The sequence below is a fragment of the Phytophthora sojae genome (assembly GCF_000149755.1).
Source record: "Phytophthora sojae unplaced genomic scaffold PHYSOscaffold_4, whole genome shotgun sequence".
Classification (NCBI taxonomy): domain Eukaryota; phylum Oomycota; class Peronosporomycetes; order Peronosporales; family Peronosporaceae; genus Phytophthora; species Phytophthora sojae.
Window position 1 is genome coordinate 5,725,710 of NW_009258118.1, and position 15,586 is coordinate 5,741,295.

The 15,586-nt window shown below is 53.7% G+C and overlaps 5 protein-coding genes across 5 annotated transcripts; all 5 read left to right on the forward strand.

The window, feature by feature from the left end:
* Positions 1–56: 56 nt before the first annotated feature.
* PHYSODRAFT_332215 (hypothetical protein) lies at positions 57–6,503 on the forward strand (the record flags this gene model as incomplete). The annotated part of the gene is made up of 3 exons (XM_009529184.1): positions 57–1,922; positions 2,418–6,272; positions 6,339–6,503. 3 exons carry the CDS (start codon positions 57–59, stop codon positions 6,501–6,503), a joined length of 5,886 nt encoding a protein of 1,961 aa, XP_009527479.1.
* A 1,205-nt stretch (positions 6,504–7,708) lies between these two features.
* PHYSODRAFT_315242 (hypothetical protein) lies at positions 7,709–8,464 on the forward strand (the record flags this gene model as incomplete). The annotated part of the gene is made up of 3 exons (XM_009529185.1): positions 7,709–7,948; positions 8,026–8,399; positions 8,440–8,464. 3 exons carry the CDS (start codon positions 7,709–7,711, stop codon positions 8,462–8,464), a joined length of 639 nt encoding a protein of 212 aa, XP_009527480.1.
* A 291-nt stretch (positions 8,465–8,755) lies between these two features.
* On the forward strand, positions 8,756–9,748 carry PHYSODRAFT_257094 (hypothetical protein; the record flags this gene model as incomplete). Its single annotated transcript, XM_009529186.1, has 1 exon — positions 8,756–9,748. The coding sequence occupies one exon, from the start codon at positions 8,756–8,758 to the stop codon at positions 9,746–9,748; it is 993 nt and encodes a 330-aa protein (XP_009527481.1).
* Positions 9,749–10,481: 733 nt separating this feature from the next.
* Positions 10,482–11,648, forward strand: PHYSODRAFT_498416 (hypothetical protein; the record flags this gene model as incomplete). Its single annotated transcript, XM_009529187.1, has 1 exon — positions 10,482–11,648. One exon carries the CDS (start codon positions 10,482–10,484, stop codon positions 11,646–11,648), a length of 1,167 nt encoding a protein of 388 aa, XP_009527482.1.
* Positions 11,649–13,924: 2,276 nt separating this feature from the next.
* Positions 13,925–15,468, forward strand: PHYSODRAFT_559273 (cyclic AMP-dependent protein kinase-like protein catalytic subunit; the record flags this gene model as incomplete). Its single annotated transcript, XM_009529188.1, has 3 exons — positions 13,925–14,250; positions 14,368–15,163; positions 15,245–15,468. The coding sequence occupies exons 1-3, from the start codon at positions 14,209–14,211 to the stop codon at positions 15,466–15,468; spliced, it is 1,062 nt and encodes a 353-aa protein (XP_009527483.1). The 5' UTR covers positions 13,925–14,208.
* Positions 15,469–15,586: the final 118 nt, after the last annotated feature.

Genomic DNA, 15,586 nt, shown 5'->3' on the forward strand with positions numbered 1-15,586 from the left:
AGCGCATTCCCCCTCGCCCATACTCAGTTCAGGTGTAGCGCCGCGCGAGGACGACGATGGACTCATCGAAGCGCGTGGCGGACGCCAAGGCGCCGCGCAAGGAGGCGCCGGCCGCGGACATGAAGCGCCTGCAGAAGTTCTACGCGGCCGACCGGCCACCGCGCAAGCGGCTGCGCACGCTGCTGGACTTCCTCAAGCACCCGCCGGGGGCGGAGGGGGCCTCGGGCGGCGGGAACATCGCCGTCGCCGTGCAGTCGCTGCTCTCCGGCGCCTCCAAGGAGGCCGCGGGCGCTGCCAACACGGGCCCGGAGCACGCCGCCGCCGTGGCCGACTTCTGGTCCGACGCCAACAACAGCACGCTCGTGTTCGGCGTCGTGAACGACTGCGTCACGGAGCTCGAGACGCTCTACACGCCCCACGAGACGGCGTTCCGCAAGCAGCGCCGCAAGCCGCTGGAAGCCGAGGACTGGAGCGAGGTGTTCGAGGGGCTGGAGGTGCTGCTCCGCAACAACGCGGCCAGACTGCGGGAGGGCTGGAACAACAACGGCCTGACGATGCTGTTCGCCAAGCTGCTCAAGAGGGACAACCACTCCATGATCAAGAAGTACGCGTTTCGGTGCTTGGCGCTGTACACGGACGCCACGAGGAACATCCAGCAGCTGTCGGCCATGCCGTCTACGAGCACGTCGAGCTTCCAGGCCTCGAGAGCGGGCAGCATCCGGCTGATGAGCGACGGCATCGAGATCGACATCGACGAGGACGAGGGCGACGCTCGGGGCACGGCCATGCTCTCACACGCCATGCCCAACAGGAAGAACATGCATCTGGAGCTGCTGAGAGAGAGTGTTGACTTCTCTCCCTATGGAGGTGGCAGCATCATGCTGCCCGACAAGTTTTTGAACGAAGGAGTGCACGTGGAAGGGTGGATGAGGCCCATGCCGACGCAGGCGGAGGAGCCCGTGGATATGCTGAAGTTTCTGATGGACTTGAGTTTGGAGAGGGAAGATGGGCATGCGAAACTGGCGCCCTTGTCGGCTACTGGCAAGCCGAGTGGGAGCAGCGACAGGTTCATTTTCTGGGCAGAGCTGATTATGAAGTTCTACATGCCGTTGCTGTACCCGAAGGTGTGCCTCAAGGTCAAGCTGAAAGAGGAGGGGGACACGCTGGGATTTTTCCACCACTGCCCCGGAAGCTTCCAGCGAGTTGTGGCGCGGTGGGTGTACAAGTTGCGTTCGAAGGAGGACTTTATGGAGGTGCTGTGGTCACGACGCGAGTTCTCTGAAGTGATTATGGAAACGATCCGCCAACGATTTGCCTATCGCGACACAGAGCTGGTGGTGGATGCGATTAAATTTTACTCTGGAATCTGCACTGGGGCGCAGTATGTCCCGTCCGGAATGAAAGCGCAGATGAACGAGTGCTCTCGCGCGATGATTTCGCATGTATCGCAGCTCTTTCACCCGTCGGTTCAGTTGGATGACTCGAAGATTTTGTTGCACTGCATCGAACTATTGGAGCTCGTTTCCCAGCGACGGCTAGATGATTACACTTCCACATACCTTCGGAAGTTCGTGCTATCTACTATCGACAACTGCACCATACTGCGCGATCCAAGTAACCGCCCCGTTCTTACAGCAATGCTTTCGATTGTACTGCACGTGTGGATGCACTCGGCGGTAGTCGCGAAGGCCACAGGTGCACAGATGTGGATGGAACTTACTATTGCCATTCGGCGATGGCTTGTCAACCCTGGGGACGCTAAGGTTGTCGGGGTTGAAATGATCAACTGCTGGAAGCGTGAGCTCCGATTTTCAAGCTGTTTGCTGATGTACGTCATGGACAAGGGCTACTCATATCTGAAAGTCACGCCGGAAGGAGCTATGCTGCTACCTCAGAACGGTGCCGGTGGAAAGGATGATAAGGTATCGGGAAGTGGGAAAACCTTGCGGGAGCTGAAACAAGGATATTTGCAGTCTTCAGCCAATTTTCTTATGATGACGGTTGTAGAGGTATCCGACGCGACGCTGCTTCTCGATCGGGTATTACACCTTATCCCTCCCCCAACGGTAGCTGCGCTTCCGCCACCGATGCACCTCAGCCTGACCGAAGGTATGCTACAATTGGTGGAATTGTGGATCGATTCGGCGATTGGAGCACAGCGCACACAGCCATCGGAGCTGCAGCAAATTAGTCCATCCACGGTTCTCGCTTTGTTTGGCGAGTGGTTTTTACCTGCATGTGAACTGGAGGCTCCCGATTTTCAAAATTCGCGTTGCGTGGCGATTGTGGCTCTGTGCAAGCTCTGCTCAGTCCGCTGCACTAACTCAATTACGCGCGGCCACCTGACGACCCTTGCCCGCGTCCTCTTCAAGGGAATCACATCACCATCCGGGGTGGTTGTTTCCACCGTATTGCAGAAATCATCGGTGCTGTTCTCGTTGAATCTCGAAGGCCTCAACATCCTCGTACCCGCCTATTTGTATGCGGTCGATGAGATCATTATTGGCAACATCTGGAGTCGTGCAGAGAAGTCTAAGGTCAAGTCGTCGGAGTGGAATAATGAGCTGAACGCAGCACTTGATGTGGTTTTCGCTATCTTGGAATTGCCCAAAAGGTTCCCCGATCAAGATTTCGTGCGGTGGAGACAAAAAATTCAGGGCGTGTGCGGTATTGACGAGATCAGTTTGATGCAGGACATCATTGATGAAATTCCGGAGACATTGGATGAGTTTCACGTGATTATTGGTCGTATTCTGGTTCGCATTGCCCAGCTCCCGTTTACAGACGTCGTGGATATTAAAAAGCGTGCACTGTGGGGGATTTACTGTCTCGTCGTCATGAACCTGAAGCCAAGCATGAATGGTGGGCACGCCGTGGATCCAATTCATCTAGCTGAATGGGTTGTGCATCTCGTGGATGTATGTCAAAACATGGATTTCTCAATTTCGATGGCAGCACTCTCGATTTTGCAAGACATGTCCGACTACCACGAGGAAATTAACGCGTTTGAGCCTTCCCTGGTCGCGCGGATTGTCATGACGCTGGCAGTGTTTGCTCAGCAGCAAGTTGAAGAGGCTTCCATCGAGGTTCAGGCGGCAATGGAGCGTATGGGTGCTGCTGATACTGCAAGTGAACACAGTGGCTCAGGCACCAAGTCTGCCTCCTTCACAGGATCCAGTCTCACAGGTGGCTCTCACGTTTCAGGCCCCAGTGGAGGGGCTCGTCGTGGAAGCGACAATCCTAGGGCGAGTCGAGTTGAGGGTTCAATAGCCAGTAATCCCGGTGAAGCGACAGACGCGTTTAGCAAGCTGAAGAGCAAGCTGAAGCCTGGCGCCCCTAACGCCCCTGCCTCTGCTCCATCACCCGTGACAAACAGCCCAGTAGGCGAAGCAACGTCTGTAGCTGCGCAAAAAGAACAGGAAATCCCGGCTCTTCGATTGATTGTGCAGAAGACCAGCGCGATATTTGAATGCCTGCGCTTTTGGCTCATGCATCGAACGGAGGTTTTACAAGACGCTGACGTAAAGAAATTGATCTTCAGCGCTATCGAGGCGGCGTTGGTGGGTACGCTGCCTGATGGTGAATGGCAACGCGAAGTTGAACGTGCTCGTACGCTTGAGCGACGCATGTCGATGCCGCTTCTATTCCTGGGATTGCAAATGCGCGCATCATTGAATAATGAGCCAGGTCATGCCGGGTTGAAGTGCTTTGAAGAGACTGCTGTGGCTGCCGAAGGACTGCTGATGCACTTATTACACCACATCAATGGATTCCCGTCAGCTGCAGGGGTTGATCAGATGGTGTCCGACTGCTCTGAACTCACCGAGTTGGATGCCTCACGCGATAATGGAGAAGACGATTCACCGCCTGCGGCGTTGAGCTTTGTGTTCATGGACTCGATCGTGTTTAGCGTTGTGGGCAGTTTAGACTCACCGTGCGCGCGGTTTATCGTACGCGATATGACTGGGCTTTTCACGTGGGAGATAACACCAGGTGTGATGCCACGTGGTGGGCATTCACTAACAAGTTGGATCGGCGCGGGTTCTGCTGGAAACAAGAAGCTCGACGTTAATGCCCCCGTTGAGAGAGAATTGACCCTGCAGACGGATATGATCACGGACTCGCTGGCACTGCACCACCCCACTGGTGCCGTGCAGGTGGAATTCAAGCACACTGACGAGGTTGGAGGTATATGCAAAACCTGTGGCGGGGAGAAGCCACGAACGAAGGCAGCCCCGTCTGATGCAAAGGGTGGACGCAGCAATGCTTCGTCGGGGATCAAATTGGAGGCGCGTCAGGTTTCTTGGGAACAGGAACAAGACAACTTGTCCAATAATGTGTGCCCCATCAAGAGCAGTTATGTTTTTCACGAAGATGGAAGTTCCTCATCCACAAGTGCGAGCACCAAGGAAGGCGGCGATTCCAAGAAAAAGGAGAAATCGCGATCATCTGAGGTCGAAAAAATGCCAGGCAGTGGAAATAAAGATGAGCGCCAAGAACGCCTCGAGCGGATTGCAAAACAACACGAAGAACGCAATAACACGGGCACATCTGCACAGCCCACCCCAGAGCCGCAAAAAGTGGTTTGCCACTGCCCACCACAGTCCGAATCGAAGTTCAAACGCCGTACCACAACTACGATCTGTGGGCTTTTCGATATGTCGATTAATGAGCCGAACGTTGGCAGTTTAGATGACGAACGATGTTTGCTGGACCTGGTTCTAGACAGCATTCCGATGGTGTTCCGCGACTGTGGCGGTGATACGACCGACAAAACCCTTCTGGGCGGCCGCTACTCCATGATGCGCTACAATCTTATGGATCTTATGCCCTCTTCGAACCCCCTTCTGATGGACTCTGCCGAAGCATCGGGATTTTCATTCCTACAACGACTTATTCATGACGAAGAATGCTACTCGCAACTGAAGAACTTTTTGACAAAGGAGGAGAATACTGGTGGAAAAGAACTTGTGGAGTTTTGTGACGCTGTGAAGAAGTATGAACGCTCGTCTGTCCCTACGGATCGCTTGGGCCAGGCCACTGTCATTTACTGGGAATTCCTAACAGTTGAAGGAGGGAAGAAGCTCATTTTCCCAACTGCAATCGTATCGGACATTCAAGAGCAGATTCACAAAGCCCAGTCCGCCCTGAGAGCAGCAGCGGCAGTAACTGGTGAGGATCCTTCAGCGCCAAAGTTCTGTCTTCCAGGCTCGCTTTTCCAGCACGCTATGGCATTTGTTGAGTATGAAGGATTCGAGAAGTCGGGCTTGCTGGACAAGTACGTTGCAGCGCTGGACCAACCTGCGACATCATCATCAACAGCAGGCTCTACCAGTGCAAGCAACGGTAAAAGCAGCTCAAGCACACCGTCCATTCCACCCCAGCTTGCGCTTTTCGACTCATTTTCAATCATGGAAGTGAATGCGCGTGTATCCCACCTGGCTCTGCAGAAACGAAATTCGGACGAGCAATTGGTGAAAATGACAAAGCCGGGTGTGACTGCTGAGCGTTTGATGGATGTGTCAAACAGCAGCCTAAAGGATAGCCGTGTTAGCGCGCTTGACATTTGTCGGCTGTTCTTGTCACAAGCGGGTCTGTTACCATCCCCCGACGGTGATTCGAAGAAGAAATCGACTTTGAAATTGCTGGAGCATGGACCAAAACTAGAGCGGTCGTTGAGGCACCTGGATAAGAGTCCGACGCGCGAAACCATGAAGATTGGCGTGATTTATGTGGGCAAGAGGCAACATACTCAGCAAGAAATCCTCCACAACGAGAAGGGAAGTCGCGCTTACGAATCGTTTTTGTCGCAACTTGGCTGGAAGGTTGATATGCAGACGCATCGTGGCTTTGTGGGTGGTTTGGACACAAACCCCAAAAGCCTCTCGAACGGAAAGACGACGCTTTATTACGCTACCTCGCACAGCGAGGTGATGTTCCACGTGGTCACCATGATGCCCACAAAGGCGTCAGACCCGCAGCAGATCGACAAAAAGCGGCACGTGGGCAATGACTACGTGCACATTGTCTGGAGCGACAACGCAGCCCAAGCCTATGACCCGTCAACAATTACGAGCCACTTCAATGACGTGCAGATTGTGATTTACCCACTTCGAAAGGCGCAACGTGGGCTCTACTTGATCAAGATCCACACCAAGGATAAGGTGCCACCTTTCGGGCCGCTGCAGTCAGGCATGGTGGTCCACCAGTCTGACCTTGCACGGCTTGTGCGGCAAACAGCTATGAACGCGAACCGGGTGTGCCGCTCACAGGTAAACTCGTCGCTACCTGATATTGTGGTGTGATCGGCGGTGCTAACATGTTATGTTGCTTTGCAGACAATGCTGTATGTGCGGCCGTATCCGACGCGAAAGAAATTAGTAGACGAAATTGTCGAACGGTATGCGGTCGAGTACAAGGAAAGTCAACTGCTCACGATGCTGTTCGGTAATTCCGCGTCGACGTCTGCTTCCATCCCGACACCGTCGGCTGGCACTGATTAGTTTTAGTCAGCCCAGTGAATGTTAAACGATTATGTGGATGTACGTTTTGGCCTCACTTCGCGCACTTTTACTAAGGGAGGATCTTTCATTTGCTACGAGAATTGGTAGCGAGTGAGACCTGCTAAGTACTCGAGAAAAGAATGCCACAGTGAATAAATAATACATGTAGTCCCTTCCACCAGCCAGCACTCGAACGAATTGATGCCCCCCAGCATTTAGCGCTGGTAACGAAGGGGGAAGCGTCGAAGGAAGCACGCCCCACTCTGCTGAAGCTGATGTCTGCAGAACACACGGACCCGACTCACTATTGGTGTGTGCATCTTCCCATCAAATGTGTTAATAGCAAGCTCCTTGGGACGAAGTGTTATGCCTGCTATACTGCGTGTTCTGTAGTTGCCTTCTGTACGACGTTTACTAAGTTTGGAATTATCGACGTAGGAGGCAAGGCACTTAACGTATTACCTGACGTCCACGTTTTGCATAGCGACGCAATGAGAAGGGCGAGCAGGAGCAGCATGGGGAGCAAGAGCACGTCTCGTATCGCTGAGCCGCAGATCCGTCGGTCGAGTGCACAGCTCCTTCAGCCTCCACACCTTTTTCGCCAAAGTCTTAGCCGAAGACCGACAGGACGCTTTCGACCCGAATGCGAAAGCTATCAAGGTTTGGCAGCAGGTTTTACTTGTGGGTATACTGCTGAAATCTTTCCTACTACCGTACTTCACAGCATTCCAGCCAGGTGTAGTAGGCACCATCTCTGCATTTTCCGCGCTTATCTTGGTGTGTGAAGCAGTTTTCATGGTAGACCTTTTCATCCAAGCACGCACAGGTTTCTACTCTGACGGGAACCTTATCCGAAACAAGAAGCGGACGATACGGCGATACGTGCACTCGCGGCAATTTGTACTTGATCTGGTAGCGCTCCTACCCGTTCAGCTTCTTGGACTAAAATGCTGCTGTTTAAGCTCATCAGATGGTCAAGGCTGCCGCGGCTCGTGTCGAATCTGGATGAGTTCTACTCGAAGTATTTCGTGGCACTCAAACTAGCAAAGGTTTTGGCGTCTACATTGTACTTGGCCCACATTGTAGCTTGTGTACGCTACAGCTTCGGGGAAGACGTCAACAGCGCAGATCATTGGCTGCCTGTGTACAGTCCTTTACGGCACCGCGATCACTACTTGACATCGTTGTTCTGGAGTGTTGGGATCATGACGGGTCTCTTTGAAGGGAAATTGCCTCGCCATATCTCCGAGTTCGTGTTCACCATCGCGGTCGCACTCTGTGGATTCTCCCTCTTCACGACACTATGCGCAACAATCTTCGTCATTTCCAAGTGCGAGAGCGGCAACTCAGAGGCCACGACCGCACGAATCAATCAACTCACGTATATGCTCTCCTTTCATTGCGTCCCGGAAGAGCACAAGGTCCAAGCCATCGAGTATCTTAAGGTACGTCGTCGGTCGCTTTATTATGCCATCGTTGGTATCATAACTCACTAAGTCGACACTTTCTCGTTGTTGTCCAGCGTTATTACACGGATGCTGAGTCGAATGATCGTGAGACAGTGAGACTCTTGTGTCCGTCAATAGCGAACGATATCCAGGTTAAGCTCCTCAAGTCCACAATCGCCCAGGTTTCGCTGTTTGACGGCTGCAGTGACCAGTTTATTGTAGCCATGACGAGTCTTTTGGAGATGGTCGCCGTACCAGCGCAGACGACGCTTTTTTCCGCTGGAGACTATGGAGACGCGATGTACGTCGTTCACTCGGGTGTGCTCTCCACCATTTGCAATTCTGTGACAGTACGCGAGCTCCGCAAAGGCTCGTGCTTTGGCGAGATTTCTGTCTTTTCCTCGCTCTCTCGAACTGCCACGGTCGTATCTACATCATATGCAACCTTGTACAAACCCTCAAGGTTTCACTGTGAACGGGTCTTGGAGGGATACCCAGAACGTGCTGCTTTGAGGCGTTTGTCCCACTGCTTCATATTATGCTATCTGGTGATCCACTCGAGTGGCACTCGATCGTATTCGATGCCAATTCGGATGCTAGGAAGCGATTGGCTACATGTATGTGGGTCACATAACACAATTTAGCCCTGTTGACCATGCGACGCGAGTTCAAGGTGCAACCGCCGCCTGCGTTTCGGAACCATGCGATCGATGGTCTAAGGCGCTGTGCAGTGTACACTTCACCAACCTCCATTCAGCCCGCCTGGACAAACGGGTCAGCAATTCCGACTAATCGTTGTGGGCCATGGCGTCGGCCTCCAAGTCTGCCGCTGCGGGGGACAAGAAGAAGAGCAAGAAGAGCAGTCGATCCAGTGGCGCCGAGGCGACATCACGCAGCAAGGACAAGGGCCGCAAGAGCAAGGACAAAGACCGCAAGAGCTCGTCCAAGCGAGAGAAAACAAAGGCAGCAGTAGCAGCGCCAGCGCCGCCTCCTGAGCCAACCAGCGTCGTTTCAGCTCCGACCCCAGTCGCGCCGCTGATCCACGACCCGGACGCCATTCAGCTGTTCCGTCGATACGACCGCAGCCGGTCCGGTGGCCTCACTCGACTCGACTTCCTGCAGCTACTGAAGGACTATGCAGACCCGACGAGCAACGGATGGGGGTCGTCCTTGTTATCGCGGCCGCCGCTGTCACTCACGGACACGAGAGGCATCCCGCTAGGCTATCAACGAGCCGACAGGAACTCGGAGTTCGAAGCAGGACAGCTATTCGAGCGGTACGATAAGGACCACACGGGCGCACTTACTCTAGACACGTTCCACGTCTTCTTCGCGGACTTCAAGCCGCAGCTAAGAGCGTTCATCGAGGAGAGCAACTACCGAGCGCTCGCACCGCCCCCACCGGTTATGGTAGCCCCGGTGCCGCTGCATCCCGTGCAGGAAGAAGAACCGGTGCCGCCTCCAGCTGAAGTCCGCCATGTTGCGATTGGAGGGGATACCCCGCTTCCAAGCCCCAAAGTGACTCGAGCGCCGTCGCCGAAGCACGAGAAGCAAGCAGATCTGGAAAGCCTCTTGCGCGTCAAAGATCAAATGATCTACCAACTGCTGCAGGAGCGCTCGGCGATGCGAAAAGAGCGAGCCGCGGTGGAAGCGAGCTTGAAGAAACTCAGCGACGTCAGCACCCGCGAGATGAAAAAGTGGGCAAGGTTGACGGACGACATGCAGGCCGAAATCGAGCAACTACGCTCGCAGCTGCGTGCGCAAACACAACACCGCACCGCAATGACAAGCAGGTAAAATAAAATACTTGAAGTAATAAAATACCAAGCTTAGTAAATTCGCGTAATGATTCATTATCGTGACTTCGAGCCGCGATGGCTTCTCCGCTGCTGGTCGTCACGCTGGTGCTCCGCTATCACAAGGAAGGCGCTGCACTCGAGCACGTTGGACGCCTTATCGCCAGCTACGTGGGCCCCAAGAGCGACCTGACGCTACGTGATGCCTGCGAGTTTGGGTCCACCGAGCTGCTGGACTGGAAGTGGGCGATACTTTACCTGTGAGCGCTTCTGGTAGTGGTGAACATGACGGAGGCAACGTGGTGCAGTGGGGAGGTCACAGTATACCGAAGGGTGCGCAGGAAGAGCATTTCAGCGTCGTCCGGTTTCTCTACGAGAACACGCCCCGTACCTTGTCTGCGGGGTCGTTGACCTGGACAATCGCAGCCCTTCTGGCTGCAGGCGAAGTGGCGCTCGCGGAGCTGTTGCTGCCTCCTGGAAAATCCGTCACAGACTACAGACGCTTCTCTTCTAAAGCTGCGTCCAAGCGTGCAGTTAGTGCTGGCCCAGTGGACGAGAAAGTTGAAGCTGCAGCTGCACTGAAGAAGCAAGTCGAGGTTGGTCGCTTAGACCTCGCCCAGAGAGTCTGGGAGAAGTACGCGTGGCTCATATCGTCGGATGAATGGATGCAGCATTGGATGGAGGCGATGGCAACAGCATGTCAGATGGGGAATCTCGCTATTTTGCAGTGGATGATGGAGCACCCTTCGGGTCGAGCGGCTATCACGTTCTCGAAGAAGCCCGATGATTTGATTCCTTTGTTGAATAACGCAGCAAGTGAAGGGCATCTAGAAGTGATGGGGTATCTCAATGATCAAGGGTTCGCTGTGGATTTTGGGGTCGCGCTACTCTGTGCGATTCGCAGAGACAACATGAAAGCGGTAACGTGGCTGATAGCGCACTTCACTCCGTCGGAGAAGATCCCTGAATATTGCATTCTGGTGGAAGCTGCGAGGTATGGACGTGTGGGGATGCTGCAGTATTTTCAGAGCTCGGAGTCTCTGGAGGTGCCGGGTTTCCCGGGGTCAAAACTATCCTCGATCCCAAGAACAGGTACTAAATTCTCACCCGACATTCGCACAGCCGGACTAAACGCGCACTCAACGGGATGGCGATCAACGGACGCTATGGACGCTGCTGCAGCCAATGGACAACGGAAAGCAGTCAAGTGGCTCCATATGAATCGAACTGAGGGTTGCACGAAGAGCGCGAGGATACCTGGAAGTGGTGAAATGGCTTCATGCGAAGGCTTCACGGACAGAGCCATCCATTCCGCGGTCCTCCATGATCGCATTGAAGTTGTGAAATGGTTGATACCGCAAGCACCAACGTATATGAAGAGCGGTGCGATGGAGGACGCTATTAACAAGGGGAATCTAGCGTTGGTGCAGTGGCTACACACCCAAGCGAAAGTTCGTTGCACGGCAAATGCGATGATCCTTGCTGCGGGACATGACCAATTGGAGATACTAAAGTACCTGTACTCGCATCGACCTAAGGGTGCTGCGCTCAAGAGCTGTGGGGTTGCAGTCGAGAGAGCAATGAGCGAAGGCCATTTCCGCGTCGCGCTTTGGTGTTTTAAGCACTTTCCTGCGCGTAATCCCAGTATTGATCGGATTTCTATCACGAGTACTACCCGGAAATGTTCGCGGAGCATGGCGTGGAAGCAATGCGTGAGAGAGCGAGACAGCGTCGTCCGGCAGGATTTGGTTTCATCGCGAAGTGGCTCGACTCCCAGGTGCCGAGTGCGTGATTGCATCCGGAACGTTTATCGTTCTTGCATCGGCTGCTGTGCCACAAACCTTCGAGGGTACCGTTTTCTTTTTCTTTTAAGGAAGTCAACGTCTAACTACATATTTTGATCAATCGTTGCTCATTTGTCGGTGTCGGACCAACTTTCCTGTATCATCCCTTCATGATAAGTATTTGCGAACTCAAAAATACAAAAAAATGAAAGACCTCGGAGAATGCGGTGAAGGCTGAAGAAGTCGTACTGCTTTTTTTTTAAAGTAGTTCACACGGATGCCTTCAAGTGACGATGGAGAGATGTTGCGGCCCAAACTAGTCACGCAGGCGGAGGTTAGATCTCACACTCGCTACGCAGCACTCCAGCCCATTCTCACCTTGCACCACACTCGCGCAGAACCAGTCATTCCGTGGCAGCGCTGCCAGCGCTGACCGCATACGCGCATCGTAGCGTAGTCCACCCTGGATATTCGCCAGACGGGCCCAGCGATTTCAATGGTCCATCGTGAGCGAGGAAACTCAGGTCCAGCGAGAGTTGTCGTCGTCGCAGCTGAGCGGACGCGCGCCACAGGCGCCGTCGAACGATAGCACCGAGAGTACCGAGTTGAAAGATATCGCTGAGATTGTTGGTCACAATGAACCGGCAACATGACGTGCATCGGACTGTGGACGATTGGCCTGATTGCAACGCCGGACTCGTCATCGTCGGGCGGCCAGCAACTCATCGTTGTGTTGACCTTGCGGGGGTTTGCCCGTCGTGAATCGTGTGCGAGCGGCGAAAGCGTCGGCGGCAACGTGGCAGCGTATTGCAGAGCAGCGCGGCGGCATGATATACCAGGACCAATGGCGCTGCAGCGTGCAAGTGCAAGTGTACCCCGCCAACCGGCTCCTGAAGATATGCCTTTCAAAGTGTCCTTCCATCGACGAAGCGGCGCGTTCGGCGCTCGTTCGGGCACCTGGCAGGGGAATGTTCCACCCAGGATCCTAAGAGTCCACTCCAAAGAACGTTCCGGACTTTGGCCCCCTTCATTTGGGTACCCCATATGATTCCTTCGAAGGTGTCCATTGCCCATTGCTGGTGAGCTCAATTGATCCTAGGAAAGTCGTCGCCTTGGGTTTTATGATTTGGAAATTCATATTCATTTTTCATCTTCATAGAGGGGCACAACCACAACAGATTTAGGCTATTAATACTATGGCCGTACATTGCCTGAGGCCGACTATGTTTTTGTGGTCAAAGTGTCGCTGCTTCTGCTTTCATGTTTTTCGTACTTAGTAGTCTATTACGAGTCGTAGAGGGAGAGTGGGTAAGAAAGGCGAGAGGTTTTATCGATTCGTGTTATCGTGAGTCTACAGGAAGAAAAACTTGCGACGAGGTTTGCATTCGATTTTTAGTTTAGAGGCACCGCCCCTACGATTTAACTTTCCCTTTTCTACACAAGCTGGCCAATAGGAATACATGTATTAATACAATACGACCCTGCAACTCGAGCACCGCAGCAGTGCGCTCGACTAACTTGTTTTCCATGTCGCCTCTTGGACCCGTACATCACTTAACTATCCATCACTACCAAGCTAAGGCAAGTTCTGACATACTCGAGCATAATTAGACCGAACGATACCGCGCCAGCACAAGACTCCCCCGATATCTCCTTGGCTAGTTTTGGACAGCTACGATCCACCACAACATCATTACTATTGACGGTGAAATTGGACTCTATTGATCCCTGGGGCAATCTGGCGATCCTTGGATGAAGTTTGTGTGCGTAATACATGTACGTGCATAGATAAAAAATATCCTGTTTATTTTTTGTAAATTGGTTTCGGTTTCGTCGTAAACTTCGACTCGAAATAAACTACCAAAAAACATCATTTAAGTACTGAACAAATATACAGGTTGTAATGAATACATTATAATAGATTGCTTATGTTCTCATATTAGCTGTTTCGGAGAGTAAAACTAACCAAAAAAAGAAAAAAATACGCTTTTGTTATTGATATTACTTTTTCAAACTTCAAGTTTAGCTGAATCCTTACAGCGGCGTACATTCTGTCCTCCATAAGGACAGCTGTGGCAACACAATCATTCACCGACGTACGTGTACTAAGAAAAATGGCTCAAGGATTGGCTCAATTGAGCACCTAGCCTGGCTGCAGTCCCATTATCAGACGGTGCAAAATGCCATAATTACTACCGTTTTACCGTAAATAGTGACAGATGTAATTACTGCAAATATTCCAGCATCTGCCACAAATAACCGTGACCCGGGCCTTGATCTCTCTTACTATTTGTAAATCACCTACCAGACCCGTTTGTGGCAACAGGTCCAGCCAATCAGCGCGCATATTCGTTCCGCCCAATCAGCGCGGCGCTCCGGGGAAGCCCAGAAAAGGATCGAGGCCCGAAGCGTCGGAGAGCTGAGCCGCCTGCAGTCGCCCGGAGTCGCTGCTCCGCCCAGGGCCCTCGCAGGTGCCGCCACAGAGCCACGTGCGCTCTCGCCCTCGCCACCGTCGCAGACGTGGAAACGCCAACCAACTCGCGTTGGCTCCAGGCCCCGCACACACAGATAACCGCCGGAAACCCACGCTGGCCCTGCGGCTCCACTGCACCTAGCAACCAGCCAAGAGCCCGGAGCCTACATACAACCCAGCCCAGAGCCTTCGAGCCTTAGCGCCATGTTCCGGAAGAAGACGGCCGGGCCCGTCGTCGACGACAAGGTAAAGCATGAACTCCGCGTAATCTATCCGCTGGAGGGGTAAAATATTTGCTCTAGACGTGAGATGGCAATGGGTAATTACTTAACGCTCTTATCTGCTCGCTTGCTTGCTGTGTAGGAGGCTCCAGCGGACGCCATCTCGCCTGCTGCCCCCGTGGAGGCGCCCCGGGAGCGTCGGACGTACTCGCTGGACGACTTCGATCTGCTGGCGACGCTGGGCACGGGCACGTTCGGCCGCGTGCGGCTCGTGCAGCTCAAGGGCGTGGGCTCGTACCACGCGCTCAAGATCCTCAAGAAGAGCGAGATCCTGCGGCTGCAGCAGCTACACCACATCAAGTGCGAGGTGGAGATCCTGAGCAAGATCCAGCACCCGTTCATCGTCAACTACCTGGGCCACTTCCAGGACGAGCGGAGACTCTACCTCGTGCTCGAGTACGTGCAGGGCGGAGAGCTCTTCTCGTACCTGAGGCGCCAGGGCCGCTTTCCCGACCACGTGGCCTGCTACTACGCCGCGCAGCTCGTGCTGGCCATGGCCTACCTCCACGCGCAGCACATTATCTACCGGGACCTCAAGCCCGAGAACCTGCTCATCACGTCCGAAGGGTCCCTCAAGATCACCGACTTTGGCTTTGCGAAGATCGTCGAGGACAAGACGTGGACGCTCTGCGGCACCCCCGAGTACCTCGCGCCCGAGATCATCCAGAGCAAGGGCCACGGCAAGTCGGTGGACTGGTGGGCGCTCGGCGTGCTCATCTACGAGATGCTGGCGGGCTACCCGCCCTTCTACGACGAGAACCCGTTCGGCATCTACCAGAAGATCCTGGACGGGAAGGTCGACTTCCCCAAGCACATAGACTCCAAGGCCAAGGACCTCATCAAGAAGCTCCTTTCGCAGGACCGCACCAAGCGACTCGGTACGTTTGTTTTCTACGTGTGGTGGGGTTTCATTCATCGACGAGAGGACTGACGAGTTACTGCTATTTTTTGCGCTGCAGGGTGCTTACGAGGTGGCTCAGAGGATGTGAAAAAGCATAAATATTTTGCCAAAGTGGACTGGGATGCCGTGCTCGCACGCACGGAAACGCCGCCGTACCTGCCGCCGGTTGGGGGCCCCGGCGACCACACGCACTTCGACGAGTACCCGGACTCGCCCGTGGACGACTCGGTCGTGCTGTACGGTGAGGACAGGGCGGCCTTCGACGTGTTTGACCAATTTTAAGCTCCATTTGGGGCAAATAAATACCTTTCCATGTCTTTTGTGCTGATACCGTCCAGGATTTGTTCGTCGTCACTTTATCACACAGAGATCGACTTCAACTTGGAGCTGTTCGTGCAGT